The sequence below is a fragment of the Ips typographus genome, linkage group LG9 (genome assembly GCF_016097725.1).
Source record: "Ips typographus isolate SLU linkage group LG9, UJ_Ityp_2.0, whole genome shotgun sequence".
Taxonomy (NCBI): domain Eukaryota; kingdom Metazoa; phylum Arthropoda; class Insecta; order Coleoptera; family Curculionidae; genus Ips; species Ips typographus.
The window spans coordinates 3,636,591-3,656,450 of NC_138430.1; the positions used below are offsets into that span (position 1 = coordinate 3,636,591).

The 19,860-nt window shown below is 33.2% G+C and overlaps 4 protein-coding genes across 6 annotated transcripts; 2 read left to right on the top strand and 2 right to left on the bottom strand.

The window, feature by feature from the left end:
- The first annotated feature begins 8 nt into the window (after positions 1–8).
- On the top strand, positions 9–1,963 carry LOC145733684 (uncharacterized). The gene is made up of 6 exons (XM_081986621.1): positions 9–281; positions 789–995; positions 1,053–1,225; positions 1,281–1,444; positions 1,502–1,590; positions 1,646–1,963. The coding sequence occupies exons 1-6, from the start codon at positions 168–170 to the stop codon at positions 1,904–1,906; spliced, it is 1,008 nt and encodes a 335-aa protein (XP_081842747.1). The 5' UTR covers positions 9–167; the 3' UTR covers positions 1,907–1,963.
- LOC145733676 (uncharacterized) lies at positions 1,951–10,862 on the bottom strand. The gene is made up of 19 exons (XM_081986607.1): positions 10,845–10,862; positions 8,117–8,733; positions 8,006–8,059; positions 7,779–7,911; positions 7,457–7,720; positions 7,105–7,406; positions 6,858–6,909; positions 6,629–6,799; positions 6,345–6,573; positions 6,205–6,289; positions 5,931–6,151; positions 5,678–5,877; positions 5,426–5,619; positions 5,279–5,375; positions 5,067–5,226; positions 2,810–3,007; positions 2,530–2,750; positions 2,357–2,473; positions 1,951–2,303 (listed from the first exon to the last, which is right to left on the bottom strand). The coding sequence occupies exons 2-19, from the start codon at positions 8,716–8,718 to the stop codon at positions 2,046–2,048; spliced, it is 3,558 nt and encodes a 1,185-aa protein (XP_081842733.1). The 5' UTR covers positions 8,719–8,733; positions 10,845–10,862; the 3' UTR covers positions 1,951–2,045.
- A 414-nt stretch (positions 10,863–11,276) lies between these two features.
- Positions 11,277–17,639, top strand: Gclc (glutamate--cysteine ligase). Its single transcript, XM_081986615.1, is given in 9 exon segments — positions 11,277–11,999; positions 12,596–12,686; positions 12,688–12,769; positions 13,929–14,125; positions 14,181–14,549; positions 14,678–14,875; positions 14,960–15,148; positions 17,095–17,276; positions 17,327–17,639. Coding segments are annotated over 9 exon segments (1,911 nt in total). The 5' UTR covers positions 11,277–11,553; the 3' UTR covers positions 17,484–17,639.
- Positions 17,574–19,734, bottom strand: Pex2 (peroxisomal biogenesis factor 2). 3 transcript variants are annotated; one of them, XM_081986624.1, is made up of 5 exons: positions 19,507–19,734; positions 19,308–19,450; positions 19,034–19,160; positions 17,802–18,017; positions 17,574–17,747 (listed from the first exon to the last, which is right to left on the bottom strand). In XM_081986624.1, the coding sequence occupies exons 1-5, from the start codon at positions 19,615–19,617 to the stop codon at positions 17,658–17,660; spliced, it is 687 nt and encodes a 228-aa protein (XP_081842750.1). In that variant the 5' UTR covers positions 19,618–19,734; the 3' UTR covers positions 17,574–17,657. The 3 variants fall into 3 exon arrangements, with proteins under 3 accessions (XP_081842750.1, XP_081842748.1, XP_081842749.1); XM_081986622.1 differs by having other exon boundaries at positions 19,034–19,450; XM_081986623.1 differs by having other exon boundaries at positions 17,802–18,013; positions 19,030–19,450.
- Between the last annotated feature and the right edge of the window lie 126 nt (positions 19,735–19,860).

Sequence of the window (19,860 nt, forward strand, 5' to 3'; positions counted from 1 at the left end):
TTCAAGTACAAACAACAAAATGGCGTTTGTTTTGTAATTTGCGTTTTACATTTTCCTGAAAAAAAGAGTTTCTTTAATTATTGCTTCGTTTTGCGTAATCGGAATTCAGATCAAAGTGCCTTAATTGAGTTAATTTTGAATTATCAATCATTTTAAGAGACGTTTAAATGCAGGAAAACGATAATAATAAACCGACCGAATGTCAACCGGTTTCGTTCAGTAGCTTAACCGAGTTTGAGTTAGCCTTCAGAGAACTAAAAATTGAATTCGATATGAAAAGGGTGAGTGGACTTTGGTTTTTGCTATTCAATTAACGGTGTGTTGCAAATTACCTTCAACTCTATACACTGTGTCCGTAAAGTCACGCGCAACTTCTATTAAAAATCAGTGATTTGTTTTCTGGGAAAAGGCTCGGATACGTTTGATTACGATTTTGTATACATGTATGTATACAGGGTGACCCAAAAATAAGTTAAAATAACTCAATTAATATTTAGATTAAGTTAGGTTAGGTTAGGTTATACTTGGAATTCGATGCAGAATCTAAAAATGAAATAAAAAATAGAGGTTTCTATTTGAAAAAATAAATTTGACAGTAGTAACTTATTTTTGGGTATACATGAATTTATTATCAAAAAAATCGCAATAAAAAATAAATATTGACGTGTCCGAGCGTTTTCCCAGAGAGATTTGTTTAAATCCCTGATTTTAAATAAAATTTATGCGCGACTTTACGGACACACTGGTACCTATTTTAATTTTGACTCATTCATTGTTTAATACATCAGAATGAAGTGGAAAAACTGAAAACAGAACTTGAGCAGATTCAACATGAAAACTACACTCTGAAAGAGTCCTTAGACAAATTGCATAAATCTTCAGAAGAAATGAAAATCAACCAAGACATGTTCAAGCAAAGAAATGAAAACATTGAACCGAAATTCTTCGAAACCAGACGCGCTTTCGTTAAAGCTGAATTAAAATACGAAATGGAGGTTGGGTTGATATTATTGGAAAAAAAATTAAAAATCAAAAATTGAGATTGATTTTAGATGCAAAATAAGAATTTATTGAAGGATCAAGTTCAAAAAATATCTTTAGAAAGAGCGGAGCTGATGCGCAAGATAAGCGGTCTCGAAGAGGAAAAGAAACATCACTTTATGTACACTAAAGATATCTTGAACAAACTGGAACAACTTCAGGCTGTCGTAGCATTGTTGACCAAGTATTTTTCTAAATTTCTACATAGTTTACTTGAGTTATTTGAAGAATCATTTCAGCGAGCAACAAAAGTTAAATGCTGACTTACAATACGCTAAAACATTGACAGAAACTGTGGATTTAATCCAGGAATCTACTAAAAAATGCAACGAACTGTCCGCCGTTGTAAAAAAGTTGAAAAAAGAAAAGATGGAACTAGAAGAAGAGTGTGTCAAACAAAAAGGTTTCTTGCATTTTTAACAACCTGTACACATAATATAATTTTTCATGTTGCTTGCAGCTAAAGCTGAACATTTAGAAACATACATTTCGGATCACAACCTTATAATGGAAGAGGAAAATATAGAGGCAAGGGCATATTTAAATCAGGTAAGTTCTAAAAGTAAAATGAAAAAAGTAGTACCGATTAGGCTGATTTGTATAGTGTAAAAAACTTAGTCAGCACTACAACACAATAATCCGAGCTAAAAACGAAATTATGGTTGCGCTAACAGAACGTTTGAAACAAGAGCAAAGTGCTAATATGAAACTTATGGTAGAAAACGAAACTAACATCCACAAACTCGAAAAGATGGAAAAGAAACTAATTCATCAGCCTGGTGAGTTGTTAAACCTTGAACAAGTGGATGTTACAGTTGTAAAAAATGAAATTGAACTCATTGAAATTACGGATACTCCTACATAATCTATAGTTCCCAGAAATTTTGATGAGGTTGAATAAAGTGAGCATTTTCTAATAAAACGTTTATTTACACTTACGAAAATATCAAAAATCATTTGGTAAAACACAAAACAAAATAAATTAGTAAACAACAAAACATTTCTCATAAATGTTCGGTGAAACTTTGATCCATAAACGATAATAAGGGTTGAAAGGCATTATCTAAAAATCGCATTTTTCTAATTCTAACAAATCCGGCTTGAAGACCAGTGGCGTAAAAGCTGTACGCTTGTTGATTTGGATTAGGGACCACTTTACTTACAGCTTGCAAGGGGTAATTGCTAATGTTGAGCGTTTCTAAAGTGTTGGAGATGTCTGTGATTTTTTCATTCGTCGAGTTTGGTATATTGTTTATATTGTCCTGCAAGTAAAAGTTTGTATAACAAAAAATGATGATCGTTAAAAGTTACTTACTGAGTTATAATCGACTAAAGCTAGTCCGTAGTGCTTGGAGATTTGTTGAAATGTAAACTGGTTGGTTTTATCTTCGTCAGACTGGTTCTTTTTAATTAAATGATTGGTAGAAAAAATCTGAAAATTTTTAAATTAACTAACCAAGGTAAACTAGCTAAATTAGTAAAGCTTACAAATTTGGTGTATTTCTTTTTGAATCTTTTCTGCTCCATGTTGGCGAAAAGACGGTGCGCAAACATACCCATTACTTCTCCAGCGTTGCCGCCATGCAAAATCAAATTCAACCAATCGCTAAAACCCACTGAATTTATCCCTGAAGGTGAACTGGTACAGGTAGTTTTTTGTGTTGAGGTTAGACTGTGCCTCAGTGTAGTGAGGTAAGTACGAGCTGACACTAAAGTTATTTATGAATGCAAAATTTTCATTTTTTTTAAATCGAAACAAAATGCTTACGTATTTCAGTAAAAGTGGTTTCGTCTTCGCCGGTTATACACATAGGCCAATGGGTAGGCCATAAGCTGTCCACCACGCTATTCAAGCGCCAACTGAACACTTTACTATTGTTGAACAAATCCCAATAAGTGATCATCTTGTCATGTGACGAGGAGCAACAGAAACGATTTCCGCCGTCCAAATGGCTTAAGGTAAGTCCTAGAACAAAATAATATAAAATTAAATTAAGAAATTGTATTGGTTTTGGTTTTAATAATGACGTCAAGCAGGTGAAAAAACACGCATGGTTGAATTATGCCGGGTCCACATTAAACCGACAAAGGAGAAACATAACACAAACTTTATGTTTTTCAACAAAGTTGGAACATTTCAGTAACTTTTTTGTCGCACCTCTGTTTTGTCCCCTTATTCCCCAACAATTTTCAGTCCCCTGGCTTGTCGGTAAACATCAAAGGGTTTCTGTTTTGTTTGGTTTATCCGGAACTGTATGGATTTAGTGCGGACAGAGAAACAAAACTTCCAATTTCGTTCCCGTGTAGTCAATAGTTTTTGTGAAAACGATAAAGGAATTTGGACGAACTCTGAATGTATCAGCGGAAGATGTAAAAATGTCGTTATTCTCAAAAGGTTTTGACGCTCCATGGTGGGAGTAGAGCGAATTAGGCGTAATTTGACAGTTGGTTCAATTATGGTTTTGTTAAATTACGTCATCATGACGTCAAATTCGCTCTGCTCGCTCCATAGAGATATTACTGTTCTCGCGGTCTGAGTTTTAGAAGTAGACATGCATTATTGACTTCATCCTTGTCTATTGTTCACTTTCAGAAAGGGTAAATATCTAAGTGAATGTCTTCCAAAAAAAAACCATCGAAATTTATTTGATTTGTTTACTATTAATTCTTTTCCGTTTCTTTGGGTTGTTAATCATTTATAAAGTTTTCTATTTACCACACCACCACAGTTCTTTTAAGAGCTATTGTTTCTACGCTTTTAACATTCTGTAAGTACTTTCATAATATTATTATTAATATTTTTATTTGTTTATGTCGGCTGTCACGATCTAATCAAAATTGGCACAATTACTAACCTGTTTTGAAAAAAAAAAGTGGGAGTGTCTATTATGATTTTTATTTAGCCATTTGGTTTTTCCTAAATTCGGAATTACTTACTATTACAGTATTTTTTTAAAAAATGCCTGGAAAAATTCTCTACAGACAAGCCCAGCAGTTAATTCTTAACCTTTGTGAATATTTTGAATTGGAAAAAACTAATGGAGGACCTTTAGAAGCTTTATCATCTGTTCAGGAAGAAAATAAGAAATTTTAAGACCTTACATATTCTTACTGATGTATTTTTTGATACTAGAAGGTTGCAGCTGCTTTGAAAATTTCCCGCGAAACTGTTTATTCGATTCGGGAAAAGCAAGCAAGTAATCTTATGATTTCCTCACCTAGAAAACCTAAATCGAGACGTTATCGACGGGTCAAGACCACTGATTTATCTGAAAGCATTAAAATGGATGTTTGAAATACATTATATGATATGTACAACGATAGTATGTTAATAATAGTAAAATATATCTACTTTTGTAAGAAACATCTATTAACATTTCATTGTTTCCAGAGACTGAGATTTTTGGGTTGCATTATAGATTTTTCATAAAAATTTCTTCAAACATATTAATAATAAAGTCATAGAAAAAATAAAATAAGCGTCTAAAATGTTTTCCAGCGGGCTTAAAATAAAATTAGTGGATTGCAACCTGAAAATGAGATATGAGATACTACAGCATCACTCAGAATGTCTTATTGAATTTTTAATTTGTTGTATTTATTTTAGAGAAACATGTAACCATCCAGAATCTAAATCAAGAGCTTAAAGTTAAAGAAATACTACATATTGGTGATACATCTCTGCGAATTTTGGTAAATAAATTAGGTTTCAAATTTAGACGGAATTCTATGATCCAAACGGGGACTTCTCATAAATAAAAAATGTTATTTCGGTCAAGATATTTTTGATTTGCTTTGGTATAAGGTTGTTTTGTGTGCAAATTTGCAGCCAAAGATCTCTACTTTCTGACTGACAATACACGCAAAATTTTAAACGTGACGAAGCTTTAGACACGCCCTTTTCTATAATATGAACACAACAGGTTTGTTGACGAAAACTTGATTTGATTCATATGATTAGAAATGACGTAGCCTTCGTGACGCACGGGTAAACTCACTCCGCGAGAACAGTATACTCTACTTACCTATTATTTGCGTAAAATGTCCTTGAAAACAATTAGAGGGAAATATAATTTGTACTCCATCCGAACCTGTTTGTCGCAAAAGGGCCGAAGTGCTGACGAGATCAAAAAGGGCTATAACTCCATTAGTATACCCCACAGCAATATATCGATGTCCTTCAGCCTAAAAAAAGCATGTTTTTACACTGGGCACAATAATATAACCCACACCAGACCTTTGTCCATGAGATTTTCGTAGCATAGCACTCATTTGAGCTGAATTCTGAAGAAAGTTGCAACTTAACTACTGGTTCTCCCTTGTAAATTAATCCTCTGCAATATTTTTATTACAACTTTAACAAACAAAAAAAAAACACACTTACGTATCATCACCGACAGTATCCACGCTGTAAATGTATACAAACGAATCAGACGTCGCTACTGCCAGTAATCCCAACCTTTTAGGAGTAACAGTTTTGGTTGTGTCTATACAACCTGAAGGGCACCACTCTAGACACCAAACTGGACCGGAATTTAGGGCTAATCCGTAAAGAAGACAAGGCTCAAAGTCGTTTTCCTAAATGACAGAGCAAATAGTAGAATTTTGGCCTGAAAATGGTAGGGAGCCTATTTACAACCTCATTAGATGATAGGTGTCCAAAATTCCAAAATTGCACAACAGAACGTTCATTATAGGTTTGCCTGATTGAATACTCTGTGTCACAATCATTAAGAACGGCAACGGCCAAAATTTGATCGTTTTTCTGTTCTGCATATGGAGTGGGAAGCCATGCAAGACTAGTGATTGGTCCACCACAAAACAGTGTTGCCCCATCTAAATTTTATGTATTTTATTAATTAATGCACACATTTTTGTGGGTCACGTACCGTTATCATGCCGCCGAACTTCAAACAAGTCTATGGAAGTAAACTCAAATTTTTCGCTTTTGTTTAATGGTGAAGGTTGTTCGAGTGACACAAAAGTGACGTCACACGATTGTTGAGTCTTGGGCAAATAAAGATCGAAAATATCACAATCTAATAAAGGCCAAGCCGTAGCATTACGAAATGTGTCAAACAGGCCGGTTTTAGCAAAGTATTTTTCACAGCTGTAATTAAATGCTTTTGAATGATTTCACTTTGCGATTATTCAAGAACTTACAAACATAAAGTCCAAGGGTAAGCGTGCGGATACACCAATTTAGAATAGTCTTCTCTAATCGGATGTAGTAGAAATAGAGGAATGACTGAAATAAAAAACATTTTGTTATAGATTTTTAGTAAGTTGCACTATTTGTTTACCTCTGGTGAAATCCTTGTTTATCATTTGGGTTTTAGTTTTAGATGTAATTCTCTTTTTATGCGCTTCGCTTTCGTAGTACTCTTCATCCTCCCCAGACTCGTCTTTGTCGCTTTGCGGTTCCTTAAATTCACCATCCATTTCGCTAACTTTTCGATGAGCTGCTTTTACATGTTGCCACATCCCTTCTTCGCTACTATTCCACGTCAGACATACTTTACAGACATAATACTATAACAAAAATTTAGGTTATAACCAAAATAACTGAGAGAGAAGTTGTTATTACCTCGGCTGGCTTTTTATCACAAGACTTTAAGTGGGCCACCATGTTTTCAACTTTGATCGATTTAAAAGTGCAATCCGTAAAAATGCAGGACAAATCAAGGTGTTTGTGTTGGGTTTTTTGCAAAACAGTTACAACAAAATTTTCTTGGAAATCACATTGTGCTGAATAGTACTATGAATAAAATATTTCTCAGTTTTAAAAAGTTTTAAAGCCGACAGAGAATACTTACTTTATTGCTACTGCCAAGTTCATCAGTAATTCCTTTTATGACTTGTAAAGCTCTGAAAATTAATAAAAACCTACTGAAATTCTTAAAGTTCTCTTAAACCATTAGAAAAGATATAGAGATGACAAATAGTAAAAAATAACCTGAAAATTATAATGAAAAACACTAGGAGAATACAGTAAACAACAAAGATAGTAGTAGATCAAGGAGAAATGAGGTAAACAAATCAACTAAATAATCAAAAACTTACTGGGTCGCCGCTCTTCTTGGTTTGTCACTGATTTGGCTTTCCACTGACGTTAATTCCTCTTTCGGTTTGTTGTGAATTTTCATGTGAAAGTCCAAACTAACGGGCAGTACTTTTCTGCCACACACCTCGCAGGCCACTTTCAAAACGTCCAAAGCGGCTCCGCCCAATTGGCACACACTCTTATGGGACAAATATCCCAAAACTGACTTTTTTTGCTCGTCGCATATCTCGCAGTATAACGGTTTTCGCAATTTGTACAATGCAGATAAGATGTGCATTACTGTGTCTTGATCTGCCAAATTCTAAAAAAAAATCTTAGAAACAGAATACATTGCATAAGTGAATCCCTTACCAGTGGCGTATCGCCGACTCTCCAGGCCAAATTGTTATGTTTTCTATATCTGTGATACGTCCAATCATTTTTCACCATCTGCGTTTCACATATGGCGCATCGAACAAACCCATTAGAATCCTCAATGCCGATACAAATTTCAAAGTGATCAATGAATTTTTTGACGGCCGTGAACTCTGTTTCGCACTTATGACACTTGAGGTACCCTTGTTCTTTGCGCAGCTGCGTTAAAGTCTTCTGAACTATGGCGCGGTCTTGTAAGTCCTACATAGTGGATGCACGTCAGTAAAATACTACTTAATTCACATATTTCGAGTTATACCATCGGTAAATCTCCCTGTTTCCAGGCTAGATTGTTGTGAAGTTTACGTTTGTGCGTCCACCAATCGCGCATTTGAATCGTCTCATTACAAATCATGCAGGTAGTTTCTCCCTCTTCACTGCTACAGTCTGGTCTGAATTTCATTAGTAATATTGAAATTAAAATTTAGAACGCAGTCTCCTTTTCGCAAAAGCTTAAAACACTTTACAAATTCTAGTTATACTTACTTGGCTTTAGGCCTGCCTTTTTTACGTTTGGATTGTCCTAGATCCGTATCGACCCTGCACAACAAAACCCCAATAATAAATATAATCAAAAAGTGACTTTATGTTACTTACACCTCGTCACTGGCGCTTTTTCCCTGTAAACCCCTGAAAAGGTGTTTTATGATCACCGCCTTTTGCCCTGTCTTCTTATACTTGGAGGAAGCAATTTCAACGGCGTCGTTTTCTTCAGAAGGGGTTGCTTCAGGTTTGACATCTTCTAACACCACGTCTTCGGATGCGAGAGGTTTTTGCGGTTGAATCTCCACAGTTTCAGTTGCTTCTGGTTCCACGCAACTCGACAAGTCTGAGGTAGCATTTTTACTAGGTCTACCCCGTCTTTTCTTCACATTTGACACTTTTTTCGGTTTAGTTCCGATCTTACAGTAAAGCGAATCTGACTCGTCCCCATCACTCGAATCCTTACCAAGTAAATCATTATAATTTTGTACGTGAGGGGTGACGTTTCTTTTTTTACGCGGTTGGCAGCTATCATCCTCCTTGTTTTCAGTATTTCTTGCTTTCCTACTATTTGTGGTTTTTGGTGGTCGCCCCCTTTTCCGTTTAGCATTTTTCACATCAGTGTCTAAATTACCTGTATCAAGTGGAATGTTTATTTTACTATCGAATGTTGAGTCGTCATTGTTGCCCAAAGTGGCGCTTTGGTCAGTTTCCATGGTAGAGTCTCTAAGCTGCAAATCAACAAAATAAATGACAATGCGATTGAATGAGCATAAAAAATAAAAAAAAATAGTGATTATATTAACATGGAAGTTAACAAGTTAAATGTAACTGACTAATTTTTTTGTGTATTAAAAGCATTTCTCTAACTCTCCCAACTAGGACATTATTTTTGCAATTTGGACATACATTTACAGCTACAAGACAACTGATCTGTTGACTGACCTTAGATGTATTTTGGCGTTAATATTTATTGTAATTCACCTCTTGTATTTAACTTTAAAAAACTTAACACTAACCTAAGCAATGGTGAACAAAATGGACCGATACCAGAAATTAATTTAAAACTACATTAAAAACAGGAACAAAATCACACATAAATTAAAAACAAAAAACACATTGTCATTTATAAAGTGACTGCTACATGAGAACAAAAACAAATATGCAGCCATTAACATTTTGCTATATTGTTTTTAGTATTTCTGCTCCTTAAAGATGATTTTCGATCTTGAGCTTGGGCGATTTCGTCTTTATCACAGAGTGAGTTCAACATATCCACTGTTTTCACGGTCAGCCTTTGCACATTACCTACAACTTCTGTGCACATAATCAGCTCAGATTTAGGCTCAGTTTTTGAAACTTTTACGTTTGGCTTTTCGCCTGAATCTTTAATCATCCTAGGCCTTTTCTGCACACCAACAACTGGAAATTTACGTTCAGGGGGCACCAATACTGAAGTAGGCTTTACACTGATTTTGCCTACATTACAGTTTACAAACTCAAAATTACTTGAGTCCATTTTGTTTATCTCAGGATCTGATTTTACCTCAACTGTTACAGTTTTTGGTTCAGTTTTAATTACTTGTTGAACTTTCTTAGTTTTTGGTTTCACTACTTTGAACTGCCTTTTTCTTGCAAAATATTTTTTAAACTCTGGTTTTGGGGCAAAAGTTTTAATTTTGGGGACTGGAGTTTCAGGAATTTCAGATTCAGTTTGATCGAAATTTAAAGTGACAGTAACTGCCTTAGCACTATCAGCAGTTATGGAATAATCAATTGAACTAGTGCCAGAATCATTTGATGAAGAACATTCATACACATTTGTATTATGAGATTCTGGTGTTGGTATTGAAAGTGATTCTTCAGTTAAATATTTGTCAATTTCATCAAAATCATCTTCACTTTGTTGGTTTAATACTGCATCAAGTTTTTTAATGTCTGAAATCTCATTCAACAAAAAGTTGTCTAGTTCAGTTTCTGAAAATTGATTTTTTGGTGCTGACTGGGAAATACAGTCATATTGTAATATTCTGTTTAAATTAGTATGCATTTTTTGCAATTTTCCTTCATTTAGGACTGCAGCTTTATATTCTTCCAGGTTATTAATTATAGGTTCTCTCTTTTTATTACGAGCTGGGTATGTAACACCTTGCAGACCATTTATTGGGCGATCAGTTTGTAAAATTTTATCCAAGTTTGCTCGTATTTTTTTCAATTTTTCTGGGTCTGGCGCAGTTTTAATCTTTTTGATGGTATGATTGACATTCTCTTCAGTATTAGGACAATCCAGAGTTTTTACTGTGGAACTTGAAGGTTGGTTTTCTTTCACTTCTTGAACATTAATTAAAATGCCTTCAAAATTTAAAGTATAATGGAAAGTGTCATTCTGGCTCTGAAGTTTATTGTTATTTGTGTTGTTGACCACATTTTGTAAACTGCCAGTGTTGTTGGAGTTCATTTTGCCCTATACATACACAAAATAGGGAATAACCATAACCGATAAATATCAGATTAATAATTCAAATAGTATGAGACTTACCTACCTATTTCAATTTAGGTTTTCCACAGCTTTTGGTTTAATTTGATCTCTGAAATAATAGAAAATGCTGCCTTAACTTTTAAGTATTGTATTATAAACTAAAAGGGTGAAAGGAGGGTGTTACAGTAATATTAATAAATATATAAATTAAGTTTAGTATAAAGTAATGAGTTATTAACACTTTATAACAATATAAATTATAAAGAAATAGGTGTACATAGGTAAATCACCACAGCCAAATATACATATGTATGTTTTTAACTTAAAGAAAAATGAATTTAATGCAATTAAACTAATTATTACCTGATTTATATCCAAATAACACAAAGAAAATGCAGCAAGAAACAACTGTTTTGAAATTAAACATAACACCAAATATGAAATTAGGTTATGTTAGGAATGATAGTTGACATTGTTGACAGCGGTTCAACTTTCGGCTGCAACCTGCAATTCATATGCAGTGTTGTCAATGGTTTCTGCTCAATTTGTTAACGGTGAATGTAATAACGCGTAAATAATAGGAAAATCTTTCGGAAATAAGGTCTGTAATATGTGATTACCGAAAACATGAGTACCCTGCTCCGATTAAGCTAATTTTGAGTAATATCTACTGTCGGTAATGGTAAAGGGACGGAACTTTTATTTGTATACTTTATTCTATGTTTGGCAACATGCCAAATTGTTTGTCTGGGATCTGTCGAAATTTCATGCATTTCTTTGACAGAATGACAAATTTGAAATCTTAAACCATTGAATTTATTTAAAAAAAACAAAGTTTTTGTCTTGTCCCCCTTTCCTGCTTTGTAATATGACCTTGTTTAATTTAATAATCTTTTTCAACGAGGATAAATTGTGATTCATTGGTTATTTCTATGTGATTTCTGCAATGTCATAACTCTTGCGCAATATTTGTTTGTATAGATAAGCATTCCTATTATATATTGGTACTAGAAGTAGTGTAAAATCAAGTTCTTGCTTACTTACTCATTCGACGCTTAAGCATTTTGACAATATGGGACTACTTACCGAAGGCACTCCATTGTCATGGGAAGAAACCAAAAAACTAGCCTCTCATGTAAGAGAACATGGTATAAATCAGTTTATTAACATCTATAAGAAATTGAAAGAACGAAAAGGTGATGTACTAAAGTGGGGTGACGAAATTGAGTACATTATTGTAAAGTTCAATGATGAAAAGAAGGAAGCAAAGGTAAGTCTTCGAGCTGAAGAGCTTCTAGCCATTCTCAATGAAAAGGAACACCAAAATCCAAACACTGTAAAATATTTGTGGAGGCCAGAGTTTGCTGCTTATATGATTGAGGGGACACCTGGCCAACCTTATGGAGGAACTTTAGCCCATTTTAATATTGTGGAATCTAACATGAAACTGAGGAGACAGGAAGCCAGTGAACTGCTACAGGAGCAAGAGTGTTTAATGTCAATCACAAGTTTCCCAAGGTAATAAGATTTTTAGATTTTTTAAAGGTTTTATTCACCTTGACTTGAAGATGAGATTTCTAAGTGGACAAAGTTTTAAAATCACTTCAATATGTTGGCTTAACATTAAAAAGTGGTATTCTGTGTTATTTCACTCTTAAAACTGGTAATTTGGATGTTTTTAAGTTGTTTGCTGCATTTAAAATCAGTTGTTATATTTTGTAATTTATTATTCAGACTGTCCTGTCAACACCATTACAACCATTTAGTTAAAACAATATATCCTAGCGTATTTTATATACAGTTTTTTTGCTATTTATTCCATCCTCTCCAAACCATCAATTACAAAAATAAATACTACATAAAAGGATGTTTTATAAGTACTTCAAGGTTCATAATATAATATAATCATCTCATGGCATTGATTTTCTTTTTTAATAAACTGCAGTTTATCAAATTGTTATTTGCACAGTTATTTAAAATACTCTGTATGTTATGAAATTAATACTTGTGCTAATAAATCAGCTTTTATGATTTGAATGAATGAGTTTAACCTTGTAGGCTAAAAACTTTGTTTAATGGATTCAATTGACTTAAACAATATATTTTGGTTTTAGATTAGGCTGTCCAGATTTTACAGAACCGCCATCAAAACCAACTCCTAATGCAGGAGGAACCAAATCATTATTTTTTCCTGATGAAGCAGTTTTTTCCCGGTCATCCACGATTCATGAATCTGGTTCGAAATATACGGAAACGTCGCGGTGAACATGTGGCCATCAACTTGCCAAGTAATTGTTTTTATTTTGTAACCTGATTTTGGTTTGTAATCAGACTAGGGGATTTTCCCCAAAAAGTAGGATTTTTTTTCTTTGGGGATATTTTTTGTTGGGGAAAAAATATTTACCAAGGGACTAAGTGGGAAAATCATCCCTTTTGAGTTTATGAGGAACACACTGTACCTTTAAAATCTGTGAAAGAGAATATATTAGTAAGTTTTATGTTTAACTGATGGTGTGCACCACAGTGTTCTAAGACAGTTTTCTTAGTTGTTGGTGTTTTTCCATAAAACCCTTGACTTGACAAAAGGAAGCAGAAGTTTTGGGCTACATTCTCACGTTTGAACGAATCTCCTCTAACTGTCACTAGCCAAGTTAGGAACTGTCAAATTATGATAGTTTTAATAAAACTTGTTTACATGCACTGCTTTATTTCCTATCTGTGTTATTTATGATTAAAAAAATATATATGCTGGGATAAAATAAAATTCAAATTACAAGCTACATTTCGACGTTTGGATGAACCTCCTAGCTGTCATAGGCACCAAGTTAGGGGCTTTGAAATTGTAAGATCTTCACTATTTCTAGTACAGTTGTATTTCACGTCAAATATCTTGGTTATTTGTGATTTTTGAAAGAAAGTTGTATTCAGGTAAAAATGTCAAAATTACGGCTACATTTTAACGTTTAAACTAAATTTCCAACTGTCATAGTAACCAAGTTAGTCATCTTAAAAGAAACAGAAGAAAAGTGACAGTTTGGGAATTTTGGAATCAAATTTCGTTATTTTCTAGTTTTAAATTGACTTTATGCTAGAAAATTTACTTACTAACTTAAAATTCCAATTTCCATGTATATTGACTCAAATCCCAACACTAACGTTGAAAATTGATTTGGACGTTTTAAGTTTGTCTGTCAAGAAGTCAATTTTCAAGTTTTTTGACTTAAACTTCGTCATTTTCTAACTTAAATCTGACTTACTGATCTAAAATTCTAACTTCTTCCAACACTTACTGATTGAAACTTGATTTGGACGCTTTATGTTTGTTGAGAGCTAATAATTTTCCTACAAGTTCTGCTAAACAGATTTGATACATATAAAACAACAACAAAAAGTCAAAAACAAGTTTCCAGCAAGTTTTAAATTTCATACTTTACCAAATTCCAAAAGTTTTCAGAGACAAAAATACAAAAATCCCTGTCGACGATTCTCATACAATTCGAAAAGCCGCAAAACCCGATTGTGTTTATTTGGACGCGATGGGTTTTGGAATGGGTTGCTGTTGTTTACAATTGACTTTTCAAGCTTGCAATATTGAGGAAGCCAGAATTTTGTATGATCAGCTTACACCTCTGTGTCCTATTATGGTAATTGTTTTAATTAATTATTAATCAAATCAAGTTAATATTTTAAAACATTCAGTTGGCATTTACCGCTGCATCGCCCATACATCGCGGCTTTTTAACGGATGTGGACTGTCGTTGGAACGTAATATCCGGTTCTGTTGACTGTCGTACAGAAGAAGAAAGGGGCCTTAAACCATTGAAAGAAAATAAATTTGTGATAAAAAAGTCTAGATATGATTCTATCGATTCCTATTTATCACCACAAGGTGAAAAGTATAACGACATTACAGTATTATTCAATGAAGAAGATTACAGGAAACTTAGGGATAATGGAATTGATCATTTGCTAGCGCAACATATTGCTCATTTGTTTATTAGAGATACGGTGTCGCTGTTCTCTGAGAAGGTAAATCAGAACGATGAAGAAGATACAGATCATTTTGAGGTGAGTAGTTCTAGGAAAACAAACTATGAGTTATTTGGAATTATGTTTATGTTATGTTATGACTTTTTGATAGAAAAATTCTGTTGTCTGCATCATCTTGCATGAATAATGTTATATTATTTTTACAGAATATTCAGTCTACTAATTGGCAAACAATGCGTTTCAAACCACCACCTCCGCACTCCACGATCGGATGGAGAGTTGAATTTAGGCCTTGCGAGGTCCAGGTCACTGATTTTGAAAATGCCGCTATAGTTTGTTTCGTTGTCTTACTGACTAGAGTCATATTGTCTTATCAGTTAAATTTTCTCATTCCTATTAGCAAGGTTAGTACTCCACATAAGTTTGCTTTTAAACGCAACTTTACATTAGAGTTTTACTTTAGTTGTGAAGGTCGTGTCCATTTTTAGGTAGACGAAAACATGCAAAACGCCCAAAAACGGGACGCTTGCAAGGAACAAAAGTTTTGGTTCAGGAAAGATATAACAACGGACGTAAGTCCTCCTGAAGCGAATCGGTGTTGTGCCGGAACAAGCTGTGATCCAAAAGAATGTGATTTAGTAGGACTAATGACAGCAAATGAAATTATTAATGGAAAGGTAAGTGTTAATTCAATTGTTTACAAAATACTGTACTTTGACAAAATGCTTTTATTTTCTATTTCATTTGGTAGTAAAAAAATAATTATTTGGTTTGACACATACCTATGAAAGGATAGTAAGTAAGTATTATCGAAAACCACTATGAGGAATAAGAGTTTTATAATAATTATATTTTGAAGTTAAATACAATTTTAGGACTTAGGAGATAATAGAAAATAGAGAGGAATGGTATATCAATTAAGATCATGTTTTTACCGATTTTGACAATAATTGAGAATTTGAGGTTAATCACCTTCCTGATGCAATTTAATAATCCACTGACGTACAGTGGTAGCTATAATCTAGCTGGAAAGAATGTTGGAATTTCCTTTCTGTCTTTAAAATTGGTCAGTAGTATTAATTTTAATTAATTGTTTAGTTTTAATAAATATTACTGATCATTATTTTTTAAGCTTGGTCTGTGTTAAAGTCTGATCATAAAATTCATAAAGCTTATTTACACTTAAGATTTAACTAACCATTGTTGTAGATACACCAGTTTGCAGTAGCAATCATAATACAAAGTGATATTTTAGAGAATATTGTATGTTTTAAAGAAAATTTATAACTCAGTTATTAAAATGCACACAAGTAAAAAAACCCATATTACTAATAAAATATAAATTTACGCAATAAAAATTTGTACCCTAGAAGTTAACAACATTTTTTGTTATAAAATTGATTAACGGTACATTTTATAACTTTGACTTTTATTGATTCTATTTGCAATATTCTTCTTTATGAGTTGAGTGGTATCTTCATTATTATTATATACCTTCATATATTATTACTTAAAAATAAGTTTACAGGAAGTTTCATTAAGATCTATAAAAACAGGAGCATACGGAGACATTTAGACTGTTTTGAAATCTTTTGGAAGCTGCTATGCTCCTTCAGGAGCATTTGAAAGCTTCTAGACTAGTTGAAGAGCATTTGGAAGCTTCTAGACACTCTTTTGGAGTTTTTATAGTGTTTTGGAAGTTTCTGAAATCTTTTTGGAGTACTTCAGTGGTATTTAGAAGGTTTTTGGACAATTTAAAGAGCATATTAAAAGTTCTGGACTGATTTAGAGGAATTTGATAATCTTGAAAGACTGTTCTAGAAATTTTTGGAAGCTTTTAAACTGCTCTAGAATCATACGGAAGCTTTTAGACGGTTTTGAAAGCTTCTAGACTAGTTGAAGAGCATTTGGTAGCTTTAGACTGTTTTGGAAGATTTTTGACTACTTTGGACGCATTTTGAACTTGTTCTCAAACTTCTTTGATCGCAACGGAACCAGATAGATTTTTTAATGACATTTACGTCAAGTCGTTATCTTTCAATCTAAAGAATGTCACAGTACTCTTGATCATGTGTTTTTTACAAGACACTCTGTATAACTATAAGCGCAAAAAATCGCAAATTCCCAAAAGCATTTTTGCAATATTTGATGGATCTTTTATGTGCAATAAAAATATAACTTTGGCACAGTGTGGCTGTTATAGTTTTGCCTTATCAAACATTAATTTGTAAATTGCTGCTTAAATACATTTTCCAACAGGTTTACTCTTATTTAAAAAATAGGTAAATGACTATTTGGACTATTATATAATTGGTATTAGTTTTTGTTTTTCAATATCTCAATATAGCAAGTCATTATTACCACTTTTACCACTTAGAATTGCTGCACTGTGTGAGGGTGTCATTTGTGACAGATATCAGCTGAAGTCAGTTCTTTACATTTTTTTTATTGTCTAGTACCTCTAGTAAGTATCTGGATTTTGGTTTTTTACTTAAATAGGATTCAATTCAGACGCAATTAGTGTTTCTAAGTGATTTTGGCAAACATGTCTGATCTGCCAAAACAGCAAATATTCAAGTATTTAAATAACTATTATGGTATATCATTCAAATTGTGTTTGCAGGCTGGCGAATTTCCTGGATTAATTCCACTAATAAACAGTTACTTAAACGGCATGGACGTTGACGCAGACACCCATTGTACGATCCAACAGTATTTAAAATTCATTCAGAAACGAGCGTCTGGAGAAATTTTTACCACAGCCTCATTTATCAGAAAGTTTGTTACTGAACACCCTGATTACAAGTAAGTAAAGAGTTTTTTTATTTGCTAATAGTCATGTTGGTTTTTTCCAGTCATGATTCCGTAGTCTCAGAAGGGATAAATTACGATTTGTTAAAGACCTTAAAAGATATCCAAGATGGAACTAAATCTTGTCCCGAATTGTTGGGCTATAGCGCCACATCAAAGACTAACGAAAACATACCGCATGCCTTAAAAAATAACTATTGAGCTTTAAACAAACACTTTTAGCACATTATTTGCAGAACCGAATATTACAATTTAATGTTGTTAGAACTTAGAAAAGTGCATTTAAAAATATATTAAAATGTTGTGTTACTTTTATTATTTTTGGGAGCCAATAAACTTCAAATTTTTATAACAAAATCAACATTTTTTATTTGGTCAGGTACTGATTACTCTTTGACATGTGACGTTTGGAGTTTGGTGCTCGCATTTCGGACATTCATACTCTGAATCTGCCATTTGATTACCCTGAAAGTAATTTTTTTTATATATTTACTATCCTAATTATATGATAAGTTATACCTTTAAGCAAACATAACAAAATACATGAGAGCAGCCCATATGACGTGGAAGTATGGGGCTTTCGCCACAATGTGCGCATTTCCAATCTAAGGTTATATTTTGCTGCTTAGAAACCACATTAACCTTCAATTTTCTTGATGATAATGGATTATACTGTTTTATCAATCTTCTCAATTTGTAGTAGTTAAGTAACGGAATTATATGCACTAAAACTTCCTAGAGATAGAAAAAAATAGATTATAAAGTTGAAACCATTTTTAAAAATCTATTGCCAACAAAAATCGGCAGAATGTTTCAAATGCAAGGGACTTTTTGGAATTTGAGCAACTGGCGCTGCAATCTTAACTTGAAACGCCAATCACTTTAGTTGCATGTCATAACACAGGTGATTCTATTGCCAACCGAACTCTTAAAACTGAAAATATGTTGGCAATAGTGCGCAATGTTGTCGTCTGTTTTTCGATTTCCTTGCTACCGAGCTATTCCGATTATCCCACCCGATTGTTATACGTCTCAAAGTGTAAAAGTTTGAGGTAAATATCAGCGTTTTCGAAATTTGTTGTGACTTGTGATCCTATTTTACGTTCCTGTGGTCATTAAACGGTTTACTTGTGGACAAACAACCTGCCACGTAGCTGTCTGTTATACCAATATCGTCGAATACTGGCTCCAAGCAACTTTATTCTATTAAATTTTTGTGTGAAGCTTACATCTATAGTTTGATCTAAAAATGTGTCTGTAGTACTAAAGCTAAGTATTACCATTTACTAACATGAGTAAGCTTATTCAAGCAATACAAAACATTGAATTGTTAAGCCACTATCTGAAAATCTACGCAAATAAACATTTCTCCATTATTGCTCAAAGTTTAAACACAAATGCCAAGTAAAACACATCAGATCTCAAACCCCTCAACTCAGGGTCTCCTAAACACGCTTAAACTAAGCTTCCCTCACTCTCAATACCCCAAAAGTTTAATCAAAATACCAAAAACCACTCAGACATTTCTGCAAATACAATTTAAAATAATATAAATCATATTCTTGAATTTCGGTTCGTTTTTTTTAACATTGACAACGCCGCCCATTTTCACCTTGATGACGTGCAACTAAAGTTATAATAATCAGGGTATAATTAACAATAGGCCATCTTGTTTTGTCAGAATGAATTAAAATGAGATATCACTAACAATTTCAGTAACTAATGCATAAAATGATTGTCACACTACTTACAATAAATCCATTCCATAACAATTCTCTAGCCAGATATTTGTTCTCAAACATTCTAGGTGGTGTGGTCGATTTGTATACTTGTTTAAGCCCTAAAATCCTCTCCACAAGTAACGGTTTTTCTCCACGCCTTAAGAACATTAACATATTTATAAAATTAAAAATTTTGAAAAGCACCACAAATTTGAAGATTGTCGAATGCATTCTGTGATTAGGATAACACATTTCTGACTTTGATTTAATATAGTTTAAACACCCAAACAGGATGTACAAATACTTTTTAAAAGTTGAAATTTCTTGATATTGGATGTTCATAAGCTGTTGGCCAAATGTGGCTCCTTGATCAAATATTGAGTGCTTTAAAATTCCCAATTTGATTAGAAAATTCAATTCTTCATTGAAGGGGGTTGCAATCCCAGGCTGAAATTTAGTAGTCCCTAATAAAATTTGGTTTGGTAATATTGATTTATACCTACCGGAAGGTGTTTGACTACTTCCTGAATAATTAATTGAAAAGATTTTTCTATTTCCTTATCTAAATAAACAGCATTCATTTGTGTTACTCTTAACAGATGGTTTTGTGTCATTTTTTTTTAATTATCACTTCCACTTATTGAAATTATCTACTTTAGTTTAAGGTGAGTTATATTGTTTCTATTAAATTTGTTTATAACTAAAACACTACAGAATCTAATGTAATAATTGATCACCTCAAACTCAAAATTTGTTTGTTTTTTTCAAATAAAATGTCAAAAACAGCTGATTGTATTTGACATTTCATTGGAGTGCTTAATGGCTAGTGGGGAAATGTCAAAATCAGCTGATTTAAA